At 52.2% G+C, this 25,903-nt stretch overlaps 1 protein-coding gene across 2 annotated transcripts in view; it reads left to right on the top strand.

The window, feature by feature from the left end:
• The window catches only part of SNX29 (sorting nexin 29), a 585,715-nt gene that overhangs the window by 110,214 nt on the left and 449,598 nt on the right, over positions 1-25,903 (top strand). For both annotated transcript variants that reach the window (XM_081560361.1, XM_081560362.1), the window contains one exon: positions 25,535-25,598. In XM_081560361.1, the coding sequence (XP_081416487.1) occupies positions 25,535-25,598 (64 nt within the window). The remainder of the gene's footprint in view (positions 1-25,534; positions 25,599-25,903) is intronic.

Raw genomic sequence — 25,903 nt, 5'->3', positions numbered from 1 at the left:
AGGGTAGGGCAGGTGGGGAGGCTTTTGCTTCTACTCTGAATGAGATGGGGGAGCATTAGGGACTTAAGCGCAGGGGAGGGACTCCATCTGACCTGTGTCCACTGCGTGGAGAGTTGATGGGGTGGGGGCTGGAGGGCCAGGGAGACGGCAGGGGCAGCAGCTGGTCCAGGCAGGAGATGCTGGCCACGTGAGGCAGGTTTAGGACTCCCCTTATAAGAAGATGACCTCAGATGATGAGTGCAGTACACATCCATGACTGAAGGGCCCGGAACGCCTTTCTCTACCCCAGCCCTGCTCCTCCCGGGATTAAGAGAATCTCTCCATCTTTTAGCTGCTATTTCTGCCGCTCCACAGTCTTGTTGATCCACCGTTTCTTGACTGAACACTTTGTAGCTTTCTATCACTTTCTGCTAGGATGAGGAGGTGTGGTGTGTCCTGATTTGAGCCCTTTTCTGGGCTGAAGGTGGCAGCCTCTTCTGTTCTCAAGGCTTTGCTATTCTGTGTTTTTCTCTCATCTAATTGAGACATCCTAAGGCAGCTTTCCCCCCGGTTTTGTCTTTCAGGATCTTTGGTTTCTCTCTCAATGTGTTCCTCCCTCTAATGAACAGTTGACCCCTAATTAATTTTAATCATTTTATACTGGCGACTTGAGTTAGTCACAGCTGTCCCTTGATGTCTTTTTAATGCATCCTTGTTTTTCCATTTATCATCTCTCCACGGTGTTCTTGTAATCATTAATTTATTCATTCATTCCTAGAGGCCTAACTGTGCGATTAGGGCCCTTCTAACGTTTACTGGTAAAAAGATAGAAATATACTTGAGAAAAATAACTTCCCCTCACTTCCGTTTCCTAGAATTGAAAACCCTCGTCTTGAGAGCCAGGCTCTCCCTGCAGAGGAGGCAGCTCCGACTCAGAACTGGTCTCCTTGAAACTGTGTCTACCCCTTGGTCCCGGACCGTCTGACCCTTAGATGCTTTGTTTGAAAATCAAGCTGTCGCTTGATGTTTGTGGGCACTTAGGTGACAGGAGAATCTTCTCACTGGATTCCAGACACAAACGTCACCCTCCTCCGAGATCTCTGAGGCCAGTGCTCTTGGGAATGTTCTTGTCACCCAAGTTGCCTGGCCAAGTGGCTTCACCCATGGTCACTCTGGGATTAGCTCTGGGTTTGGGATCATTTCCATGCACTGTATTTATCACTGTTGTTATTTTTGGTTTTGGCTCCAATGGGTCTTCGTTGTGGCGTGTGGGCTTTGTCTAGTTGCGGTGCTCAGGCTCCAGAACACAAAGGACTCAGTAGTTGTGGTGCAGGCTTAGTGGCCCTGTGGCATGTGGGATCTCAGTTCCCCAGCCAGGAATTGAACCTGTGTCCCATGCATTGGAAGGCGGATTCTTAACCACTGGACCACCAGGGAAGTCCCAGGAATGATTTTTGTAGTGCCCAGAATAGGTGATGTACCAATTGCTGTGGAAATCTCTTAACTTTTTCTGTGAATGTCTTTGATGAAAGTAGTTGGTGACCCTTGGCTTTATTGCCAGAGTCTTCTTTGCCTTGCTGAGATAGGTACCAAGGAATGATGATGCCAAGTAGAAGGACCTAGAAAGGATGCCAAAGGCTAGTACTGCATCCCATGTCTGCCGGGAATGTGGTTGGTTCCACTCCCGCAGGCGTGTCTGGCTGGCTCCAACTTGAACCTGCTTGGATTTTATCACCGCTTCTTTGTGCCTTGTTCCTGGTCAGTCAGCCCAGGGAGGAATGGAGGCTTACCCTGAGTTTCTGGGAAGTCAGCCTGCATCCTTAAAATGTGAGAAACACACCAAACAATTGTCTTCACAGTTAGACCCACAATTAACCCCAGTATGAAGCCAGGCTGTATGAAGAATCCAATTGTAACACATTACTGACCAGGGGATTTTTGCAGAAACTAATGCCTGTGGCTGGCGACTTGTTATATAAGTGAATACTGAAATGTTTCTGATCATTAATATTCGGGTAATAAAAGATGTATTAATGTGTTTTTAGTCAGTAAATTAAAAGACGCTTGCTCCTTGGAAGGAAAGTTATAACCAACCTAGATAGCATATTAAAAAGCATAGACATTGCTTTGCCAACAAAGGTCCGTCTAGTCAAGGCTATGGTTTTTCCAGTGGTCATGTATGGATGTGAGAGTTGGACTATAAAGAAAGCTGAGCACTGAAGAATTGATGCTTTTGAACTGTGGTGTTGGAGAAGACTCTTGAGAGTCCCTTGGACTGCAAGGAGATCCAACCAGTCCATCCTAAAGGAGATCAGTCCTGGGTGTTCATTGGAAGGACTGATGTTGAAGCTGGAACTCCAATACTTTGGCCACCTCATGCGAAGCGTTGACTCATTGGAAAAGACCCTGATGCTGGGTAGGATTGGGGGCAGGAGGAGAAGGGGACGACAGAGGATGAGATGGCTGGATGGCATCACCGACTCGATGGACGTGATTTTGGGTAAACTCTGGGAGTTGGTGATGGACAGGGAGGCCTGGCGTGCTGCGATTCATGGGGTTGCAAAGAGTCAGACACGACTGAGCGACTGAACTGAACTGAGTCAATAAATTGTTAAAAGAGTATTTTGGGAATAAGTCTTTGGGAATAAGTCCATTAACTAGTTTATGATGAAGTTTGACCCTTGAGTCTAAATTAGATTTTTCTTTTTTCCCCCCTCTTCTGAGTAGCACTGATCATTTAACACAGCAGATGTCTTTTTTCAGATAATAAGTTAGCAATCCCTGGTGGCTCAGTGGGTAAGAGTCTGCCTGCCAACGCAGGAGACGCAAGAGATGCTGGTTCAGTCCCTGCGTTGGGAAGATCCTCTGGAGCAGGAAGTGGCAACCCACTCCAGTATCTTGCGTGGAAAATCCCATGGACAGAGGAGCCTGGTGGGCTACAGTCCATGGGGTCACAAAGAGTTGGACACGACTGAGCGACTAAACAACAACAAAGTTAGCAATAGGCTAAAAATGGTGACATTTGCCACCTGTGTTTGCAGAGTCCTGTCCCCGCCCCCCAGATTCATCGCCCGGTCCTGTTGTGTTTCCCCAAAGTGGAGCGATCACTCCGGAGAGGCGAGTTTGGCCGAGTTCTCTTTGTGTGGGTGTTAAGTTCAGGTGACTGAGCGGAGAAGTTGGGACCGAGGGACTCCGGCAGGACATGTTTAATGCCGTTTGGTCTGCGTGGGAGGAGACAGAGCAGCTGCGTTCCGCAGGGCAGCCTCCATTATCCGTCTTCACTGAGGCAGCTCCTCCCCGGGTACTGAGCGGACGTCGCCATATGAATCAGGAGAGGGAGGTGGCAGAGACACTGCAGCGAGATCATCTCAGCTTCCTGCGAGATGCTTCCATCAGGGACCCGGGAGGCCCGGCCTCCGTGAATCTCCTCTGCTCTTCCTGGCTGGCGTGGGCTGAGGGATGGGACCACTCACCCCGCCAACGCATTAGTCGCTGCGTCGGGAGGTGGATCTGTCGGCGCCTGGGGCAGGAAGTTGCTCTGTAACAAGGACTCAGAGTAACACTGGTTTAGACAGGCTAGGATTTGATTTCTCCCCACACAGCAGCTGGGGACCCAATGTCCTCTCATCTGGTCACTCTGTCATCTGTTGACGTTGCCCTTGTCTGCCTGCACATTTCTGCCTGAGAGGAGGCACGGTCCCTGCTCCTGAGGGTGCGGACCCCAAGTTTTCAGCCTCACTTCCACCCACCTCCCTTCACCTGGAGGGAGTTAGAGGGTCACCTCCAGCTGCTGTGGAAGGTGGAAAGTGTATTTATTCCACATGGTCCTGTGACCAGCTGTGCACAACACCATCAATCTGACCAGGCGCGCGCGCGCACACACACACACGCACACACACGCACGCACGCACACACACACACACACACACACACACACACACGGGCTTCCCAAGTCACAGTGGTAAAGAATCTGCCTGCCAATGCCAGACACTAGAAAATCCCATGAACAGAGGAGCCTGGAGGGCTACTGTCCATGGGGTCGCGAAGAGTGGGACTCGACTGAGTGACTGAGCGCAGGCACAGATAATATAGAAAGCTTTCTGTTTCGAAAGATTTTAAGCCTCATAAGAATTTATAAATTGTAGTAGAGAATTTCCACGTGCCATTCCCCAAGCTCCCCTTGATACCATCCTACAGAACAATAGCACACTGTTAGAATCAGAGAAAGGACACCGCTGCAGACCTTATCTGGGTTCTGCCAGTTCTCATGTGAGCTGTTGCACGTGTTTGGAGCGGTGAGAGATGCTGTCACTTATGTTAGATCCACGTGGCCAGCGCTTTTCAAAAGTGGTGGCACTTTTGAAAATCCCTTCAGTGGTTGCCCATCCTTGGGGATCAAGTCTGGGACCTTCCGTGAGCAGCTCCCACCTCATCTCCCGCTCTCCTGTGTCCTTGACCTGCACATAAACAGCTGGTGTTTCTCTGGCGCTTACTGTGTGGTCGCCTCACTTCCTGCCTTTGCTTATACCCGTAGGTGGCACACTGGCGGTCCACAGAGGGGTTCTGTTTGGGCTGTGCAATGTTGAAAACCTTTTTAGAAATTAGTTGCTGACATTGAATCATCATCAGATTTTCCTGTTAGAAACAGCATCAATAAACCAGTACATTTGACCTCAGTGGAATAAACCCAAACCTTTGCGGTCCTCAGGCGTGTTTGCATTGCCGCATCCTTGTAGAAGGCCATTATCACGCTCCTTTCCAGCCCCATCCTGGGGCCCCCAGGGAGCTGAGTGTGCCCTTCCTGACAGAAGCAGTTTCCTCTGTTGTGAGGGTCTTGCTCAATTTGGGGGTGATCCCTACTCACTGCAAGCCTCTGTGCAAGCGTCTTTTCTCTGAGGAAGAGCTTCTTGGCCCTCTTCACCCACAAGCTTTTGGGGCCCTCTGCAGTCTTTGCTGGCCTCCATCACTCAGCTCCCTGCCCACTGTTAGCCTGGCAGCTGCCCCCGCAAGTCTGCAAGTTCCTGGAGGGCAGGGGGCTGGCTCAGGGGTCGTCTCTTCTTTCCTCTACTGTGTGTTGGCAGCGTTGTGCCTGGTGCCTGGCCCTTTGTAAGTGATTCATCACTGCTGTTTGAGTGAACAGTACAGAATCAAGGTGATTAATAGGTGATCGGTAGGTGTCAGCACATGGACTGCCCACCTGCAGCAGGACCCTGCCCTGAGCTGCGTGCTCGCACACCTTCCCCAAGATCCTGGTGGAATTTGTTCTCTTGTCCATCTTATGTGTGAAAAACAGCAGCCTGGAGAGATTACAGAGCTGGTTTTCAATGACACAATGAGGTACTTACTGGTGAAGCTATGACATGACTTTGGCCATGGGCTTTTTTTTTTTTATGGCCACGGATTGATCGACAGCCCCAGATTGAGACATAAATATGTATTAAGAATTGCTAGAAAAGCACAGGAAAAAGGGAAAGGTCAGTGTTGAGCCAAAGAGATTTCCTGTTAATGTATCAATTGCTGTTGGAAGTCCCAAAGAGGATAATTATGCCAGTTGAGCCGAGATGGCAGACAGGCCTGGCATCGGAGGAGAGGTTCTTCCTGGACAATCTCGGGGCACGAGAAGCCCTCCTGGTGGCAGAGGAAGCTGACTTTTCCTAACTTCCCTGACGTTCTTTGAGAAGCACCGATGGAGATGAGGAAGGGGTCAGGGCAAGATTGGAGGAGAATGCCACCTGGCTGTCGGGGCCAGGTTTCCCGTTGTGTTGCCTCTTTAAGGAAAGTGCTGTGCCAGGCCCTGGGGAGATGTGCTTGGTGACTTCTTTGGAAACAGGAAGGAAGCAGGAAGACCTGACCCAGGAGAGCTGGCTCGGGCTTCGCCCTTTTAACCCTTTGAGTCTTGGAGGTGTAGTGTCTTTTCTTTTTAAATTTTATTTTATTTTTAAACTTTTGGCTGCCTCGGGTCTTCATTGCAGCACACGGGCTCTCTCTAGTTGCAGCTCGCAGGCTCTCTAGTTGTGGCGTGGGATCTTAGTTCCCCAACCAGAGTTTGAACCCACGTCCCCTGCATTGGAAGGCGAGTTCTTAACCACTGGACCCTGAGGGAAGTCTTCTCTCCTTCTTTTAGGAGAGGGTTAGAGGCGTCCAGGCTTGTGAGGCCCCTACTGTTGTATGTGGGCACTCTGTGGGCAGTAGCTCTTCTGGCCTGAACTCACTCGGTTCCCCTGGCAGCCCTGTGAGTTGGGTGGTCATACCCCTGTGCCCAGAGGCCACTGCTGGGGACCAGGGAGGTCAGTTCGGCTCCTCAGAGTTACACAGCCGATGCTTGCTGGAGCAAGGACTCGAACCCAGGCTCAACCCTGAGGCCTCTGCCCCGTTCGCCACACCACGTGGTGGCCTGACTACTGCACTGGTCCTAACTGACTGCGCGTGGCGCCCTGTCCTCACATCGTGGGGCTGCGCCGGCTGAACACAGAATGGACACGGTGGAAGGAAGCTGTCCAGCTCAGAAGCCAGCACCAGCTCTAGAAAGCTCTGGTGAGAAAGACACGAAAATCCGTACAGAACCCAGCATTAACCTCTCTAGCTTCCAGTTGCCTCGTCTTTAAAATGCGGTGAACTCTCTTCCCCGCTTTCCTCACAGGGCACAGTGAGTGTGGAGTTTACAGGTGTCAGCATTGGAGGTGAGGCCGGGGCGGTGCGTGGTGAGCTGGAGTTGGCCTCGGGCTCCGAGCTGGTGGGCCGTTTCTCAGCCTCTGCTCGTCTGTCTCAGGTGACTCTCTTGCCATGTCTCTGCTCAGGGACATTCGTCCCTCCGACAGGGACGTTCGTCCCTCCGACAGGGTTGCCAAGGCAGGAGAGAGGTGGACACGTTGTTATTTGTTTACTTCTGCTCAGTCAGGCCCAGCCCTCACGGGGTTCAGCAGCCCGCCCTTCCCAATTTAATATCTCTTGCCGCCCACCGTGGTGCCTGTGTACTTGTCTGATTAAAGGCTAATTTTCTAGCTCCCAAGGTGGAACTTGGCATAGGTTTTCTTCTTGTCTCCAGATGAGTGGGTTTTACACAGATGCCTTAGACCGTAAGCTGTGAGGAGCCCAGAGGCTTCCAGGGTGCCCCCCACCCCGGCCCGCTGAGCCCCACCATGAGGATGAAGAGAGGACGGGAGGGCATCCCGGTGAGGGGGCGGCTGTGCGGGCTGGACGGCTTAACTCCCTGGTTTCCACAAGGCTTAGCACCGGCCCACCGTCACTTCCCTCCAGGCCTGTTAGACACAGGGCCCGAGCCCCTGGAAGACAGGCTGGCAGCCTGGGAGAGTAAACCTGGTTATGAATAGAAAAGAGCATTCTCCCCAGGGTTTTAGTAATTGGAACGTGTGTAGGGATGCTTGGAAAGAGATGCTGAAGCATCGCCCACAGCACGCTCGTCCTCTTGAGGGGACAGCGGTTTGCCTGGGCGGATGGGAAGGGGGACGTCCACCCCCACCCCCCTCCTCCCCCCACCCTGGATCCCCTCAGTGACCTTTTTCTGCACTTGGGGCAAAAGCAAATTCCTGTCATGGCCTTTAACACCTGCGTGGCCTTTCTCCCTACCCCCGCCACGTTGCTCTCTGTCCCGCTACACGGCCCTTCGGGGTGCCAGGCAGACCCTTCCTTCTGCTTGGAAGCTCTCCTCTGCACCACCCCACCCCGCTCAGCTGAGGCCCCTTACTTCATCACCTCCAATTTCACCTTTTTCTGCCGCAGCCTCACCTGGCCACACAGCCTCCTGGCCACCACGCCCCCTCACGAGCTTCCCACTTCCTTTACCCTCCCAGGTGTCAGTTGGTGAGGATTTCCCCCCTGCTGGTGGTTGGAAGCTCTGAGAGGGACTCCTGCGCCCCAGTGGCTGGGGTTTTTTGCCCCTCCATCCCCCTCCCGCCTGTGGTGTCAGGAGAGGCCTGGGCAGGTGAAAGGTGAACTGGGGCCTGAGCGAGAACGGTGCCTGCTATGGGCTCAGGCCGAGCCTGGTTCTCTGTGTGGCCCCCGCCGTGTGACCTTGGGGGCTCCTCTTTCCTCTCGAGGGGCGCCCTGCAGGTGGGATTAGGGGTGCCTGCCCGCTGCTCCTTCCAGCGTCTGGGCTCTTGTTCTGTGTTCCCATCAGGAAGCCCGCTGCTGGCTCTCTTTGGCCTCTGCCTCCTATCTTTCCTCCCTCCTTTGGGTTTCGCTGGGAGTTTAGCGTCTCGCTGGGAGGAGTTGATGCAGCCCAGGAGTGGTAACTCTCACCCCCAGGAGCACCTGGAGAACACAGTCATTCCTCCCTCCGCCTCCAGGTACGAGTTCCGAGCCCGGCTGCACCATCCGAAAGCTGGAGGGCCTGCCCTCTGTGGCTTTTTAAGTCTCCAGGGGCCAGGATTCATTTCTGCTGGAAGGAGGTTTTCAGCCTGTTTACCTGGGGCAGCGCTTTTCCTTCCAGACCTTGGCCCGGGCTGGGGAAGGGGGCTGAGAGAGACTTGGCCGCACAGACTTGGCTTTGCTAATACAGCCAAGGTGGCCGTGTTGGCTTCCTTTGAGGGGTTTCCTGTTGGTACCGAACCAAACTTGGGTCCGCTCGTCTGTGAGCAGTCAAGCCTTTCTACTGACATCAGGTTATGGTGAAGGAAAATGCTGCGTTTATTGCAGGGACAAGCAAGGAGACCAGGCAGGCAGTGCTCAGAAGGCCTGATGGTGACTTTCAGCCTGAGAGAGGGGGGTTGTGGGGTAGGTGACCAGCTCATGGCTGTTCTTCTGATTGGTTGGCGGTGAGGTCATCAGGAGTCAGCGTGAGCCTTCTGTTTCCAACCAGCCTGGGGTCTACGGGCTTGTGGGCTGTGGTCATCACACAGTTAACGTCTTCCATCTGGTAGGGGTTTTGGTCTGTGCAAAACAGTTCATGAGATTTGGCTCAGAATATTATCTCTGGCCCCTGAGGAGGAACTAAAGGTCCTTGACTTTTGTTTAATCGCTAAACTTATTATATTGTCTTGCTTGACTGTTTTCCTTTTTTCCCCCTGCATTTTTTTTTTTCCCACTTCTCTGATTATCAGAGAAGGCCTGGGAGGCTTAAGTTTTTCTGCAAGCAGGAGGCAGACAGAGGACACGTGGGGTGGGGCAGCGGGGGGGGTTGGTTGTCTGGGAAGGCCCTATAGGGTCCCCGCTGGGTTACACTGTGAGGAGGTTCTGCCCTGAGCGGGGATAGGAGGGAGGGGGGAGACCAGCTTTCCTGCTCCTCCCTGTGCCTGGTGCTTTCTCTCCAACCTTGGCTAATCCCCACAACAGCCAAAGGAGGTAAGTTTGAGTTCCCCATTTTGCAGGTGAGGAAATGGGTTCAGAGAGGTTAATTCATTTGCCTGAGGTAAAACAGCAGGTACCTGACAGAGCCAGGTGCGTAAGCTCACCTGACCACCAGGCTGGGCTGTGTTTTTTTGGCTGCGCTGCCTCCAGGGAGGTCTGTGAGGACCGATGGTGTGCGAGAGGTTGTCGCACCCTGTCAAGTATTTTATCTTGTAGACTCTCCAGGGCCAACCCACGGTGTGGGTAGTGTGACCCCACTGTGGCAGCTGGGGATGCTGAGGCTTGGGGATGACAGGTAACTCGGCTCAGAGTGGGGTCTGGACTCCGTGTAGGGTGGTCCCAGGGAGGCCTTCAGGGACAAAGAGGGTCCACGTCATTGTTCAGGTCCAGGTGGGCCTGAGCAGGGTGCTGTGTGGAGGCGAGAAGTCAGTGAGGAATGCTCTCAGCTGCAAGTAATTGAAAACCCATGGACAGCGGCTTAAGCAGGCATTTATTTTCCTCTAGAATGTGAAATGGGAGGGGAGGTGTTGCTGGCCTGATTCAGCAGCTCGGTGCTGCCAAGGATTCAGGTGGTTTCTTGCCCCAACCTCTTTGGTGGTTAGTTTTCATCCCAGTTTTGGTTGCTTCATGTTTGCAAAATGGTTGCTCCTGTTCTGGCGACAATACCCGTTGTCAAGCAGGAAGCAAGGGAGACGGGGTAGCCCCTGCTGTTTCTTCCCTTTACCAGGAAAATAGAAACCTTTCCACGAGCCCACCTGACCCTGCAAGCAGAGACCTGAGCCACATGGTCCCTCTACCTGCAGGCAAAGCGCCAGGCTTTGGGTGGAGGGAAAGTCTGAGGTGACAGGCTCATTCCTGCTCACACAGAACTCTCCATGTGGCAGGGGAGGTTGTGAAAGGTAAGGCTGAGGCCCTAGGGCACCCCAAGGAGAGGAATTAACTTCATTTGATGGAGTCCAGAATGCCTCCTTCGGGAAAGGACAGCTGAGCTGGGTTTTCAAGGTGTCGTTGGAGTGAAGTGTTAAATCCTGACTGTGAAAGGCCCTGCTGGGTCAGTCCCCAGCGATATTCCTCCTCCGGTGGGGTGGCTCTGAGCTTATGCGTCTCCTTACCTGCACTGAGGGCTTCCCCAGATAGTTCAGTGGTAAAGAATTTGCCTGCCAATGCAGGAGATGCAGGTTCGATTCCTGGAAATGGCAGCCCACTCCAGTATTCTTGCCTGGACAATCCCATGGACAGAGGAGCCTGGCGGGCTACAGTCCAGGATCACAAAGAATTGGACATGACTGAGTGGCTGAGCACGCACAGGACCTGCACTGAGGGCAGCTTGACATGGGTGGGACTCATATCTTGTCCAAGGTTAAAGGTCACCTCTGCTCCTGAGCCCCCAGGGTGCTCGGAGAGTGTGTGTGGCACTGGGCAGCAGTGGAGGACGTGGGACGCCCAGAGACAGCGTGGTGGCCTCGGCATCGGGAGAGTCCAGCACGTGCGTCGTTTCTCAGCCACTCATGTCCTGCTGTGTCTTGAGGTGATCACTCTGCCTTTCCGGGCCTCACTGTGAGACTTGGGAGCATCGTTCTGCCTCCCTTCCCTCTCGCTCATGACTGAGGAGGCGGCTTCAGGGGCTCAGCCAGACATCAGCTCACCTTTCACTGACCGAGCTCCGCGTGCTCCCTCCCCCTCTGTAACTTTGGAGGTGGATGAGCTGCCATCACGTCCATTTCAGAGGTGGGGGAGGCAGGTTCAGAGATGGTGAGCGACACGCGCACGGCTGCACAGGAGGTTGGTGGCAGAGCTGGGACTGGAACCCACTCCACCTTGGCCACAGGGAGTTCCTGTTCTGTGCAGCAGACCTCAAAGCGTCCAAGCGTGGAGCAGGGCAGCGTAGAGTCAGCGTGACTGCGTCTGGCGTGAGGTCTACCTGAGCCCTCTCGATAGCTGTGTGCTTCTAGTTAATTGCACATTATGTGCGTGGGTCTGTTTGACAATTGCCCACACGCATGGTGCCACTGCCTGAGGGCAGACGGAAGCTCTGCCGTGGATGTCCCAATTATTTACGCACATTTCACCTGCAGTTAGTCTTCCTGCCTGTCAGTTAACCCCACCACCATGCTGTGTGGGAGCCCGGTCTCAGTGGGGGCTGATGTTACTGCGCCCTGGGCGGACCTGGGGGCCTTAAACAGGTCAGAGGCCTGTTTCTGCTGGTTGCAGTTAGCAGCCCAGCCAAGCGCAGGCAGCCAGCGGGTGGAACAGACGGTGGGGGAAGCTCGGTGCTCCCCGTTTGCTTGCAGGAGCCAGAAACATGCAGGAAGGCTCAATTCTCGCTGATGATCCCAGAATCTCGGAGCCAGGAGGGTTCCATAGGGTCAACTCGTCTAATCTCCTCATTTTACAGACCGAACGTCTCAGACCCAAAGTGTGTGTGATGTGCCAAACGCATCCTGCCAGCTTGCGGCTGGACCGACCGTGGACCTGGGATCCTTATCTGTTCCTTGTCATCACATGGCGCATCTCTGCTTATGCTATTTTCTTGTCCTCTGTCTCCCAGCTTGCTGGCCGCATGTGTGGCATGGTGGCCAGGGACACCTCCTGTGGGTTCCCAGGTGCAGCAAGTGAGGGGTGATTGCTTTGGTCAAAGGTGGCAGAAACCAGCTCAAACTGACTTAAGAATGGGAATGTGGTTGCCCCAGACCAGAAGCATTCAGGATGCCTGTGGCATTGAGGCTGCCTAGACCCCCAGACTCAGGTGGTCTCCAGGGCTCCTCCTGAGGGCTGAAAATGGGGTGATGAGGAGGCGCATGTCTGTGACCTCTGGCCAAGCTGACTCTGCCCAAACCCACTGAGGCTTGGTTCTTTAATGAAAACCTTGAGAATGTTGATTATTTGGGGGGGCGGGGGTGGGGAGTGGTAAAATACAGGGTGGCATGGGGCCCTAGCCTCCTCTTTCTACCCCACCGTGGGGCTGGGGGAAGAGTGTAGAGTGGTAGGTATGATTAGGGGGTGGTCATGGTGTCAAATATCTTTTATTCTAATATCTGTGTCTGTTTTTTTTATTTATACAAATAGATTTGATTCAAGCACCTGCTTTGTGGGGCTGTTTGGAGGGCTTAAGGAGACGATTTACGAACAGTTTCACCTAGTGTCTGGCACATGGCCTGGGTCCCTTAGCAGCTGTTAGGAAAGTCATTTCCCATCTTGGTTTTTCCACCTATAAAGCAGGGGGCTGACACCACCAGTTCTATGAAATAAGAAACTTGGTTCCTTTAGTACAGCCAAGGTCAGACCCATGCTTCAAGGTTGGTAGTGGATGAAAAATTGCCACACGCAGAGGGGTACTAGACCCTGAGGCCCTGTCTTCTCCTGTCCATCGACTTTTCCCTTTCAGGTCTTCCCATCACCCTGAAACCCCATGTCTTCTCTGGGGGATGCTCTGTCCCTGTTAACACTCACGGTGCCATGGATGGGGCAAGGCTGGAATAGTTAACAGGGATTGTCTGAATTTGGGGTACAGGTATCAGCTCCCTTTCCCCCAAGGGGGAACTTCTGCAGATTTCCCCAGAGAAACCAATTGTGCTTGTTCAGGACCAAGGACAGAGGTGCCCCACCCAGCTGGCTCTGCAGCTGAATGGTGAAGAGCAGGCTCTAGGCCTGGCAGACGCCCCAGCTTCCTAGCTGTGTGTCACTGAGCAGATTGTTCGACCTCTCCAGGCCTTGGTTTGTGCACCTGAAAAATAGGAACAGTGGTGGCCTGTGCTTGTTGGGAGGAGTGTTTGAGGTAACGTCTGTGAAGCTCTCTGGATGACACCTGGCCCACAGTAGGAGCTTTTGAATGATAACTGCTGCCCTTTCTGCCATGCTGAGTCATCTTCAGCCTGGGGTCTCAAAGAGCAATTTCTCTTTAGTTTTCTGATTTTAGTTCTTTTGGCGAATACCTCCTTAAAGCTAAATGATGTACCAGAGCTGTGTTTTTTCTTTTTTTTTAATTTTCAGAGAATGAATGTAGGACTTTTGACTCCTTGATATAGAAAAAGATTTTGAAAAGCATGAAATTATTCAATCAAGGAGATCCGCTCCTCCCCCTTTACTCTTTCTGACCTTCTGACAATTTCGTGTTCTCAGGTGCTGTCTTTTCTGGGCCTTTCTGATGGGGGCAGGCGTGCCTGGACGCTTTTTGGTCCCCAAGTGAATCACTCGGAGGTTCTTGAGGAATTGCTTTTGGAGGCGGATTATGTGCAGCCCCTGCCCATTCTCTCAGTCTCCTGGCGATCTCTGCCTCCATTAGCGCCCCCTCAGACTCTACACTTCTGACATTCTTTGACGTGGAACGGAAGGCTGACTTTTCAGAAATGGCCGTGCGCTGCTTGCTACTCATCTTGACATTTTCAAAATGATGGGTCGGGAACTCAAACTTCCGGAATGGGGGTCTCAAAGTGGGGTCCCAGAGCTGTCGTCTGTTGGCCCAGCCTGGAAAAAATCTTTGTTAACAGCATTTAAAATCAGATTTGTGTAAGAACATAAAGATACATACAGATAAGATACATAAAATCAGATTTGTGTAAGAATGTGGATGTTGGTTTCTTCCAGCCGGGCTGTGTCCCCATGGGGGACAGTGGGCTGGAGGCAGGGCTGGCACCTGGCTGAGCATGTCTGCCCGCTACCCAAGGTCCCTGCTTCCCCCCGAGCCCCTTATAGCCTCCACTGCTATTACTTTTTGGTCTGTCTGTGTCTACTTTGGGGACCCCTGCCTAAACAACTTGCTTTCCAAGTCACTGTAAAGAAACAGTATGTGTATGCGCGTGTGTGTGTGCCTGCACTTGTGTGTGTGAGAGTGCACACACACCAGTGAGAAAACCCACCATCACACATATGGAGAAGTTCACAAAAATTTATCAAGATATTGAAACTTTATCAAGTTATTGAACTTTATCAAGACATTGAAAGATACGTTTCTTTTGTGATTTCCTTGTAGTTTTCATTCTGTTTGCATGGATTCCTCAAACCTTTTCTTCTCATTTCCAGATTGTGTAGAAACGTTTTAAAGTGGGGGTGGGGTAAGGGCTTAGGGGACAGAATTTCATCAGATTCCTGATTTTCCTGGGGAGGGCAAAGGAAGGCTGGGAGAGTTGCTGGAGGCTGTACGCTGGGAGCTGGTTGAGTCTTGAAGGGTGTGCGCTCCGTCCTAGGGGATGGCGAGGCCTGGTGCTGCTGCCAGCTCAGTTCAGGGACGGCTTCCCAGGGGACCTAACCAGGCTGGGTCCTTGCCCCGCCACCTTCTGGTGGTGTGGCCTGGGGCAAGACCCTTCCCTTCTCTGGGCCTCCGTTTCCTCATTCACATAACGGGCGTAGTACACTTTGCTTCTCAGGGAGGTGGTGAGAATTCAGTGAGATTGTGTATTTCAAGTGCTTTTCGCCTTGCTGGGTATACAGGAAACAACGCATAGCAGCCACCGGCCATCTGAACACTGGGAACATATCCTGAGGCATTTTAATTTTTTCATCATAACAAACTGCAAAGCGGAAACTTTGGGTGGGCAGGGGAAAAGGGGAGGCAGGAAGGAGAAACAGAACAAAGAGCTCGAATGGGCCTGAGATCGATTTAAAAAGTTATGTTTTGGAGCTCAATATAGTTCATCCTTTCTTTTAGAGATAAAAGGAACGGGAGTGGGTAGTCAGAAAAAGATATAAAAAGCAGTTTCAAGTTTGGAGAATGGCAGCGTAGGTTAAGTATATATCCACAGAAGAGCACTCACTGTTTATTTCTGTGCATATGCCCTCAGGAGCCCTCTCTTTAAATATCACCACGTACGGGCCCCAGGGGAGTGTTTGTAAAGGCTCTTTGAGGTCTTTGAAAAAAGATGCTATGTAAAGCCAAAGAATTATTACCCAGATCTATGTATATGGGAGCGAGTGCGTGCGTACGCTTGCACGTGTGTGCACACACCCAGATGTCTAGCTACAGCCATCCAGTTTTCTCCCTTTAATCTTGAAAAGGGAATTAAAGATCAGTTGATCTCAGGACAGTTTCCCTCCTGGAAGGCCTTTGTTGGCTGGAGGTGGGAAGGCTCGCTTCCCCTCCCTTAAAGTCACTGTTCAAGCAGCCTGTGACGCCCACCCTCACTGTGTGAGTGGAGCATTCCCGGTAGTGTCTTTTCCATTCGGCTGCTTGGCCGCTGGTGGCTGGCGCCTGCTCTGCTCAACTGTTTCAAGTCGGGGGTTTTGTGTGTCGACAGGGGCGGGGGAGTGGTTTTGCAGGCTCGCCCAGTTCTAGGTCGTGGTCACAATATATAAGAATCCATCTCTTCCTTCCTATGTGTATCCATTCATGAGCCACCTATTGGGAAAAAGTGAGTCTGAATCCCTGTCACTGGGGCAGGAAATTGCAGCCGTGAGCTGGTAGGTAGTTCCTCTAAGTGAGGCCTTGAACTTATTAAACGTGCTTGACATTCCTGCCTGGCCCATCCCGTGCTGGGTTCCAGGAGGTGAGGGGCAGATTCTAGCAGTGGGCGTCAGTCAGTCACTCACTCATGATTAATGACCCGCTTATTCATCCGGCCTTGGATTCGCTCCCACAGTCTCGTGGGTGCTGGGCCCGGGGTCCGTGCTCTCAGGGGCCTCACAGGCTCGGGGGCGGGGCTCTGCCAGCCACGCCTGCAGAAGGACGGGTCAGTCCTGCTGGGTGGAGCGTTCATGGAGGTGAGAATGTACCAGGTGCGGTGGGGCTTAGGGAGAGTAAGGGCCGCGAGCTCTCCTTGGCTTGTTGGGCTGGAACTCAGAACCTCTCAGGTGAGAACAGCAGGGGGAGGCTATGGGGGCTCCCGGCAGCCTGGCTGCTGGGTTCCTGCCTGCCTGCCTCATTCCTGGAGCTGCTCAGTCTCTGCCGGCCGATCCCAGAGAGCTGTCTTGGCAGTATTAGTACGGCCAGAGACCAGGCTGGCCAATGGTGAGTTCACCAGCTCATCAGGGATTCTGCTCAGAGTCTGGGTTCCCCTGTGGCTTTGTCCCATTGTCAGGCTGCAGGGCACGCGTGATATCTCTGATGCCAGCCACTTGGCCAAAACTCAGCCTTCTCTCTGCATTGAGTGGTCTTGCCCCTCCCTGAGGGGCTTTATTGGCTTTTCTCTTTGGGCTTCTGTCTGGGGCTTGCATCTCACGTGTCCCTGGCGGGGTCCCTGCACCTGGCGACTAGCTGGGCCCAGCGCTCTGTCCTCGGCTAAGCTCTCAGCAGGCAGTTCCTGGTGGAACAATTTAGAACTGTTGGCGCTCAGGCCAGGCGCCTCTGCTCCCATCCTCCTGTATCCCTGATCGGAGACGGTGGCCCATCCCGAACTTTCGGAAGTCTATCAGAGTCGGCCAGCCACCCTGGGTCTCAGCACTGCCTTCAGCCTGCGGATGCCCAGAGCTCCAAGCCCGTGTGTGGCCCAGGCCCTCGGCTGGCTCACCTCCAGGGAACCGTCGTAGGTAGATGATGATGTAGGGCAGGAGGCTGAGCCGGGCCCGCCACAGGGACGGAGGTGAAGCCAAGGGGACCGGTGAAGAGGCAAGAGGGATCCGCAGTGTCTAAGACAGCAGTGGGTCCCGGCTGTGTTGCACCTATGAGCAGTCTGTGAACAGTTCCAGCCATTGGGCCCCACCATCGATGCCGTGTCTGGCAGGTTGCACACTAGCTGCAGAGGGCCCGCGTAGGAGAAGGCTGTGGTGGGGAGTGGGGGCAGGAGCTCCTGGGAGCTTCTCTTCATCTTTTCTGTAAAGGCCTGATGGTCAATGGTTTAGGCTGTGCGGCCTTGCAGACTGCATCCCTATAGCTCAGTTCTACCGCCATGGCCTGACCGCAGGACAGACAGTTTGAGAACGGACAGCAACTGGCCGTTTCCAGCTGCGGAAATGGAGAGGGAGAAGGGGCCCAGGAGACTGGTGGGATCTGGGGCTTGATTAGAAAACCTGCTCTGCCTGTTCGCTGCCTTGAGCTTAGTTTCCACAATGGACCAGTTTTCTGTCAGATTGGCCTTCAAGGTACAAAAGTTAAAGAAACAAAACTATCATTTCCTTAATTGACTTGTTCTTTGCTTGCATACTGAGATGGGCCGCTGTTGCTGCAAGGTGGCGTAAATGTTTCCATATTTATACTGTTTTTATTGCTGCATTTCACGTATTTAAATTACTCTTTCTGAACTTTATATTGATATGTAGTAGCAACAGAGATTTAAGTCTTGTTTCTTGCTCCCAAAATGGTTCCCTTCCCCGGCAACATTTATGGACCAATTCATCCTTTTTGCTTTCCAGGTGACTCAGCGGTTAAAGAGTTCGCCTGCCAATACAGGAGACGCAGGTTTGATCTCTGGGTCGGGAAGGTGCCCTGGAGAAGGAAATGGCAACCCACTCCTGTATTCCTGCCTGGACAATTGCAGGGACAGAGGAGCCTGGTGGGCTACAGTCCATGGGGTCGCAAAGAGTCAGACATGACTGAGCGACTAAACAGCTATCCTTTCCACAGTGATTCCAAATGCTGTTTAACCCAGACTGATTTCCCGTGGTTAACGTTCTCCCTGTGTTTTTGACTGGATTTGCTGTTCAGTTCTCCGAAGCCAAGCATGAAACCAGTTTCTTGATAGATTATTCTTTGCCCTCCAGCCTTAGGAGAGAGAGCCCCTGACTCAGCCGGGCTCTGCAGAGGCTGCAGAAAGACTGTGCTGCTGTCCCTCGAAACACGTGCGGTGGCAGGTAATGAAGACGAAAGGAATCACCATGATAGAGACTAAACAAATCATGGGATGCGGGTGCCTGGAGAGGAGAGAAAATGACAAGCTAGGCAGCACTTCTGCCGATGCGTGTTCCTGAGCTTGGAGAAAGTAGATTGTTTACATGATGTGGGGAAATCAACCCCTTGGCGTTACCCATCCCAGAAAAGTCAGCAAAGTGAATGCATATAAAGTTGTGTGTGTATATGCTCATTTGCTTAGTTGTGTCTGACTCTTTGTGACCCCATAGACTGTACCCCACCAGGCTCCTCTGTCCATGATGTTTCCCAGGCAAGAATACTGGAGTGGGTTGCCATTTCTTTCTCCGGGGGATCTTCCTGACCCAGGGATTGAACCCGGGTCTCTTGTATCTCCTGCATTGTCAGGTGGGTTCTTTACCACTGTGCCACCTGGGATGCCCATATGAAGTTGAAGTCTGTCAGAAGAGTGATTTTTTTTTTTTTCTGGAGGGGGGATGCCTGCTCTCAGGCTGTTACCTTTTTCACCGTCACCAGGAGTGCTCTGTTACGGTAATTTAGGCAAGACTAAGGGCACAATCTTTTTTGAGAGATTCACGGTGCCAGAGTCCTGCTGGACCTGTGTTTGTGTCCTCTGTCATTTAGATGTTGGTGCCGACATAGGACCTGTGTCTGGGGGTACACAGCATGCGGGACCAGGGAGGGAAGGGTTATGATGGGAGGAAGTTGTGGCTCAGCAGCGATGCTCATCCTCCTGCTTCTGTGGCTTCCGTGTGGACCAGTTGTGGCCCCTGCAAAGTGCACTTGTGGTCAAGATGTCTCATTGCAGCTAGTCATGGCTGTTCTTTGCCCAGAGGGCATTCATGTTTTCTAGATCCTCCTGGGAAACCCTTCCTTCTCCAATTTTCTTTTCCCCACAGACTGTACACTTTTCAGCTGCATAATTCTGAGTGGCAGTATTCGGGATCCCCACACTGTTTTTGTTCAGTTGCTAAGTCATGTCTGACTCTTTGCAACCCCATGGACAGTAGCCCGTCAGGCTCCTCTGACCCTGGGATTTCCCAGGTGAGAATACTGAAGTGGGTTGCCATTTCCTGCTCCAGGGGATCTTCCCGATCCAGGGATCGAACCCGCATCTCCTACATTGGCAGGTGGATTCTTTACCACTGAGCCGCCTGGACATGCCGTGCTAAAAGCCCAGACCCCCGACCTTACTTCTGCAGTCCCCTAACTGACATCTCACTCTTCCGGCCTGATTTCCCACGTTGCCCTTGCTGAGCTGGTTTGATGGCTCATAAAATTCTATTATCTAGTCTGCTGCCCTAAGGCATAGACCACTTTAAAAGAATTCCTTTTCATTTCCCAAGGTTGAGGTCCACAGGAACTCAGTAAACCCTGTGACTCCTGAAAATGTGCCCAGCCGAATCCAGCCATGCTTGGGCAGTCACTGCTACCTTGTCCCCGTCTTTCTGTCCCTGCTGTGGAAGGGACAGGCACTCATTTATGGTTATCAGTAACGTTTACTGAATGCTTTCTCTGTGCTGGGCGTTGAGTTGTTATAATGCTTGTGTGAGGTAGTGACCGAAAAGATCCCATTTATAGACAAAGGAATCAGTGCTCAGAGAGGGTGGGTGACTTGCCCAAGGTTACCCAGCTACAGAGGCAGAATTTGAACCTAGGACCTGACTCTAGAGATCATGCTCTGAAAGCCAGGACCCTGAACCACCTCCTTGCATTTGCTGCTTTGCAGACACCCCCAGGGAGCTTTAATTTACTCTTACATCCTTCAGGGAATTCCTCTTTCGTATTTCACGTACCAGGTTACCCAGCAGTTTGATGGCTGAGCTGGGGCTTGAACACAGATCTCCCTAGCTCCAGGGCCTGGTGGTAGCAACCTTCCCTGGGTCCTGCTCCTGTTGTTGGAATGGAAGCTATTGGAACCACTGCCCCCTCTACCTGACCTTCTTGCCCTCGGCAGGTCTCCGCTGAAGCCCTTTATCTCTCTCTAGCTCTTGGACCTGCTCAGGACAGTATCCACAGTCTTTGTCCTTAGAGAGGGTTTGGCAGGTGACTTGGGGCCCTGCAGGCAGCTTGACTTGTTTCACATGGGTCCCTGCTCTGTGTTTCTGAGTGTCCTCATCAGGTGAGAAATGAAACAAGGCTTCAGCCCATGTGTCACTAGACGAAGGCGTGCCCGCCACCTGACAGCTGGTACCTTTGTTCTCCATTTCAGAATTTTGCTCAGGTAGAAATCATCTCTCTGCATCACTTAATTTCCATAAACCTTGACCAAATGCCTGGTGGGCCTCTCAGATGGCTCTGCGGTAAAGAATGCACCTGCCAATGCAGGAGATACGGGTTTAATCCCTAGATTGGGAAGATCCCCTGGAGAAGGAAATGGCAACCCACTCCAGTATTCTTGCCTGGGCAATCCGATGGACAGAGGAGCCTGGTGGGCTATAGTCCAGGGGGTCGCAGAGAGTCAGACATGACCGAGTGGCTGAGCATGCACACACATGCACGAGCGCCTGGCATGTGAGAGCTCTGGGGACCCCAGATGCATGTTATGCTGTGTACCTTAAAGAAGTTGTGAGGTGATTGCGAGAGACAGAGGCAGTTAGCTGTTGCACACTCTGCAGCTTGCTGCGGGGTAGGGGAATCATGGTGGGCTTCTTGGTTGAGGTGTCTTTTTCATCCTGGCCTGAATAGATGAGTTTCATCAGATCAGGATTGGGGGGTGGTGGTGAACATGAGGAAATCCATGAAACAACAATGTGTTGGAATGTTATTCAGCCTTAAAAAGGAAGGCATTCCTACCACAGGTGACAACATGGATGAACCTGGAGGACATAATGTTAAGTAAGATAAGCTGGATCCAGAAGGACAAACACCACGTAATTCCACTTATATGAGGAATCTAGTGGTCGAACTCTGAGATGCAGAGAGTGGAAAGGTGGTTGCCAGGGCTGGGGCAGGAGGGAGTGGGGAGATGCTCTTCACTGGGTGTCAAGCTTCAGGCCAGCCAGAGGGGTCAGTTCCAGAGACCTGGTATGCGACGACATTGTGATCGGACATGGCCTTTAACATCCATGAGGAGGGAGATCTTGGGTGAAGTGTTCTCACGCCGTTGGGCTTGCGTCTTATTCAGGGAGAGGCGCTCGCATTTGGGGGGAGGGACAAAACAGTGCAGCCCCATCACTGGAGGGCGTCCCTCAGGGAGGCTGGCTCAGGCTGCTGGCCCAAGCGGATCATGGTCCGCAGGTGAGGCCGGGTAAAGAGGTTGGTGACACCAGGCGGGGGTGGGACACCAGCATCTCAGCATAAGGATTGTGCCTGTGGGTGGTGAGCCGCTCCCTCTAGGAGAAGCTTGGCACAGCCGAGGGACCAAGGGCCCCAGAACTCGAGGTTCCTGCCCTGCTGGGTCCAGGGTGCCAGGCGCCTTGGCCGTGGGTGTGTCTGCACCAGGCATGTGTGCCCTGCTGAGCTCTCGTCCCGCTTATGTCCAGGGCACGTGGCTCTTTACTGTAAATGAGGCAGGCACGTGACACTGCGGATCAGAAGGCTGGTGTGATCCCTTTGATTAAGAGGAGATTTCAGCAGGGCTTGGTGGGGAGGGAGATGAGCGGGCGGAGCACAGAGGATGTTTAGAGCAGTGAAACTGTGATGATACTGTCACGGTGGATTCATGTCGCCGTACAGATTTCCAGACGCAGGGAACATGCAACCCCACGGGTGAAGCCTGATGTAACAGTGGTGATTGTGATGTGTCAGTGTGGGTTCATCATTTGTAACAAACGTCCGGCTCTGCTGGTGGGTGTTGGTAATGAGGGAGGCTGTGCGTGAGCAGGGGCTGCTGGTAGATGGGGGAACCTACGTACCTTCCTCTTCATTTTGCTGTGAACCTAAAACTGCTTTATAAAATAGTCTGTGAAGAAAAAATAAAAGATATCACTTCTTCTAACCTCATGTTGCAACGATAAACAACAACATATCCAGTCCTTTGCTTCTATAAGATGCATGGGGCAGTTGAGACCTCCAGAAGTCCTCATAAGAAGACTCAGATGTCACACAAGTCTTGGAGTGAAGGAGCAGCTTCCCAAGCCTGGGTCTCCAGCACCTGGCTGCAGCCTTGCCCCCTGCTCTGGGTTTCTTGAAGATAAGAGCCAAAGAGATATCACCCAGCTGGTCTTCAGTGATGTATTAAGTCTTGATTTTTTTCCCCCCATGGCTATGGTGTCATGGAATTAGATTACCAGCTTGTTTTTATCTTTACAGATTTGCCAGTGTTTTCAGTTACCATAAAAGTGTGAAATCTAGTGTCATGTCAAGTTCTTCTAAAGCGTTAGTATTCTCTGCTGCTGCTTGCGAGAGGCAGTGTCTTTACTCAGCACCGCCTTGCCTGGTTTCTCCTCTGAAGGTTATAGCACTCCAGAGAGGTGGGAAGGTGGGTGCTGTTCACCCCCAAGAGAAAGGCTCAGAGAGGCTGAGACCCTGGTTCAAGGCTGAGAGCCAGAGTCCTCATTACCTGGTCGTGTTCAGCATGCAAAGTCAAATAGACTCTGTCTCCTAGTGGGCACATGTGACTTTGTGTGTGCTTGTCCTCCATTAAGAAATACTCTGTTAAGGCCACTCCTCCCTTAGGTAAGTCGGGAGCCTGGCTCTCTCCTTGAGAAGGGGCCTTGTAGCCAGCAGGCAGGTGCTCAGTAGATGCTTGTGTTGTTGATGTTCAGTTGCTCAGTCGCGTCCGACTCTGTGACCCCATGGACTGCAGCACGCCAGGCCTCCTAGTCCCTCACTATCTTCCAAAGTTTGCCCAAGTTCACGTCCATTGACTTGGAGATATTGTCCAAACATGTCATCCTCTGCTGCCCTCTTCTCCTTTTGCCTTCCGTCTTTCCCAGCATCAGCGGCCCTGGTTCTGGACCCAGCATACCACGTCCCGTGGGGCTGGGGTCTCCTCTCCTGCTGGTAGGATGCCTTGGCTTCCATCCTGGCTCTGACGTGGAAAGGTGCATGTTTGCACAGCTTATTTCATGACATCTCAGGTTAGTTCTTCTGCCTTAATATCACTGTGATATTTTGCTGAAATAGTAGTTCTTAATTGCTGCAAGTGAGTGGTGGTGATTACCACTAGTTATTGGGGTCAAATGCAGAGGTTGGAATTGTACAAATTTGGACGCCAGCTGTGACTTTACCTCTTCTCTCTGAGCCTGGCTAAAGGCTTGTAGAAGGGCCTGGGAGACCACTTCCTGGAGAGTCATTCTGTGGCACCAGCAAGACTGTGTACACGGGGCCCTTGCCTGATGGGCGCTGGAGTTGTCATCAAATCCTCAAGTCTCCAAGCTCCCTGAGGGCCAGACCACGTGACCCTTCCTTGCTCACCTTGCCTTCCTTGTGTGACCCAACTCACGCCTGCCCCAGGGCCTTTGCATGTGCCTTGTGCCACATGGAATGTTTCCCTCCATCCAGCAGCACACTGGCTCCCTCTCTCCCCTGGGGCCCCCAGAGAGGCCTTCACAGTACAGCCCTCCCCACCACCTGTCTCTGCACCCCACCTGGCTTTCCTCCCAGCATGTCTCGTTGTCCCATCTGTTCCGTGCTGATTGGTGTGTCTCCCCTCCTAGGGAGGGGGCCTGCCTCCTGCAGGCAGAGATTTTGGTCTTCTCTGTTCCCTCTTTACCCACAGCGCCAAGAGCAGCTCTTGGACCTTGTAGGTGCTCAGTAAGTTTGCATCGACCCAGTGAATTGCAAATCTTCCTTGGCAACACCTTGGTTGACCCCAGGAGAGGGACCCCTCAGACCCTCACCAGCGCCTTAGGTGGCCTGGTTTCTCACCATGGGACTCACAGGTTTCACACTGTTACAGGTGTGATGGGGAAGCCGGGGCCTCGACCTCCTAGCTGTGTCCTTGTGATGCTCACGTGGCTGTTCTGGGCCAGAAAAGACAGGGGAGGGCCTATTTTTTGACCCAGAGGCTGAGCAGGAGCTCTCGTGATTCCTCATCCTTCCCTTCCTTCCTCTGAGACCTGGATGGTGGGCTTCCGCCCCCTCTGTGGCCGCCTGTGGACAGCGTGGGTCCTGGGACGCATTTCTTGCCTCAGTGTCTTTGGGCCTCTTTCTGCCTAGGCACCCTGGGTATAAGGGGACAGAGGGACCACCTATTTATCTTGTCCTCGCCCTCCCCCATTTCCTCCTCCTTCCCAATCCATTTGTACCCCAACAACGTGGGGTAGTGTTTCTTAGGTGTGTGTAAAGGAGTAGACGAGATAACACCAGTGTGGGCTTTGAACAGAGCTTGACAAGTAGAAGGGTTTGAATTTTAGCTAAAAAGAGAATACCAACAAACCATACTTCTTTCCAAAAGAAGACTTGAAAGCAGCATATTGAAACAGATTAAAAAATAGAGCGAGATGGGTTATATGTAAATTGGCCCCAGGTGGAAAGACAGTTTGGTGGTCAGAGGGAGGGTTGGGGCATGTTGTGGTGGCCACATGGCCAAAGGGTCTCTCTGGATGTGTGACTTTGGCTGTGAGTTTCTTTGTAGCCAGTTCCAAGAGGGTTGGTTAGGAGGAAAAAAATAAAACTGGCTTTCCAGGGGAAATTCACAAGTTCTTGGGCTTGAGATCTGAGTGTTATGGTACACAGTCCTCCGTGGGTGGACTGTGACAACAGGTAAGCTTGATGTAGATGGAAAACTTGGATGCTTATTGAATTTAAAGGTGTGATTCTCTACCACTGAATTGCCTTCCCATATTGAAGATGTCAGGAGAGCTGCTCCTGCAAGTAATTATGAACTGTGTATTGGAGGGGCCCCTGTCCCCCTTCACAGTATATGGGAATCAGCGCAGGAATACCAGATCTCTTAGTAACCTTGAGTATGTCTGTGTCAGTATGGAGGCAGTGGGGCTTCCCACGTGGTTCAGTGGTAAAGAATCCGCTTGCCAATGCAGGAGATGCAGGAGATGTGGGTTCGACCCCTGGGTCAGGAAGATCCCCTGGATCAGAAAGATCCTCTGGAGGAAGAAATGGCAACCCACTCCAGTGTACTTGCCTGGAGAATCCCATGGACAGAGGAGCCTGGTGAGCTATAGTCCACGGGGTTGCAAAGAGTCGGACATGACTGAACATGCAGGAGCATCAAGTCAGTTGCCTTGAGATCTGCTCTCTGACCTGTGGTTGATAACTGACTCTAACTGGGAATATATCAGCGTTCAAAGTAGACGCCGTCCGGTAGCAGGGACTTGGAAAAGCACTCAGAAATCACCAGTCTGTAACTTCCTTAGCGGCTGGTTATGTTCACCAAGGAAACGCCTCTACATTTATTCTCATCCTGCCCTGCCTTTGGATTTTGTGTGGCTAATAAGAGTGATTGACTGAGCCCACTGGGTCTCCTAGACTGTATAGGAATTATTTTTGAAAGGGAAAAGGGAACTCGTCTAGACAAGTGGCCCTAAATAGCACATAATCCAGACCGGTGAGGGGCGGTGTAGCAGGCGGGATCTGCTGGTTAATTTGGACTTGGCTTTCTTCCCTTAGGTGAACTGCGACAAGCCATCGTGGCCATGATGAACAGGAAAGACGAACTAGAAGAAGAGAACAGGTATCCAGTTCTGGGGCTGGAGGGGCAGCTCCTTCATGGAAATCCTACCTCTGGGGCAGAGAGAAGATCACCGTGAAGGAAGTTTTGCTTCAGGGGCAGAATTGTGACCAGTGATTTCTGATTTTTCGGTCTGAGATGTACTACTTAATTTTTTCAACTTTTTATTGTATGTTAGAGTAGAACCAACTGACAGTGTTGTGATAGCTTCTGGTGAACAGCAAAGGGAGTCAGCTGTATATATACATGTATCCATTCTGGGGTGTATCACCTTAGTATATATAATGTGGCTTGAGTGTTAATAAGGA

The sequence above is a fragment of the Giraffa tippelskirchi genome, chromosome 13 (assembly GCF_054371585.1).
Source record: "Giraffa tippelskirchi isolate mGirTip1 chromosome 13, T2T-mGirTip1v1.2.pri, whole genome shotgun sequence".
Lineage (NCBI taxonomy): Eukaryota > Metazoa > Chordata > Mammalia > Artiodactyla > Giraffidae > Giraffa > Giraffa tippelskirchi.
Note: the sequence above shows the minus strand (reverse complement) of the source record. Positions and strands in the feature narration are given on the sequence as shown.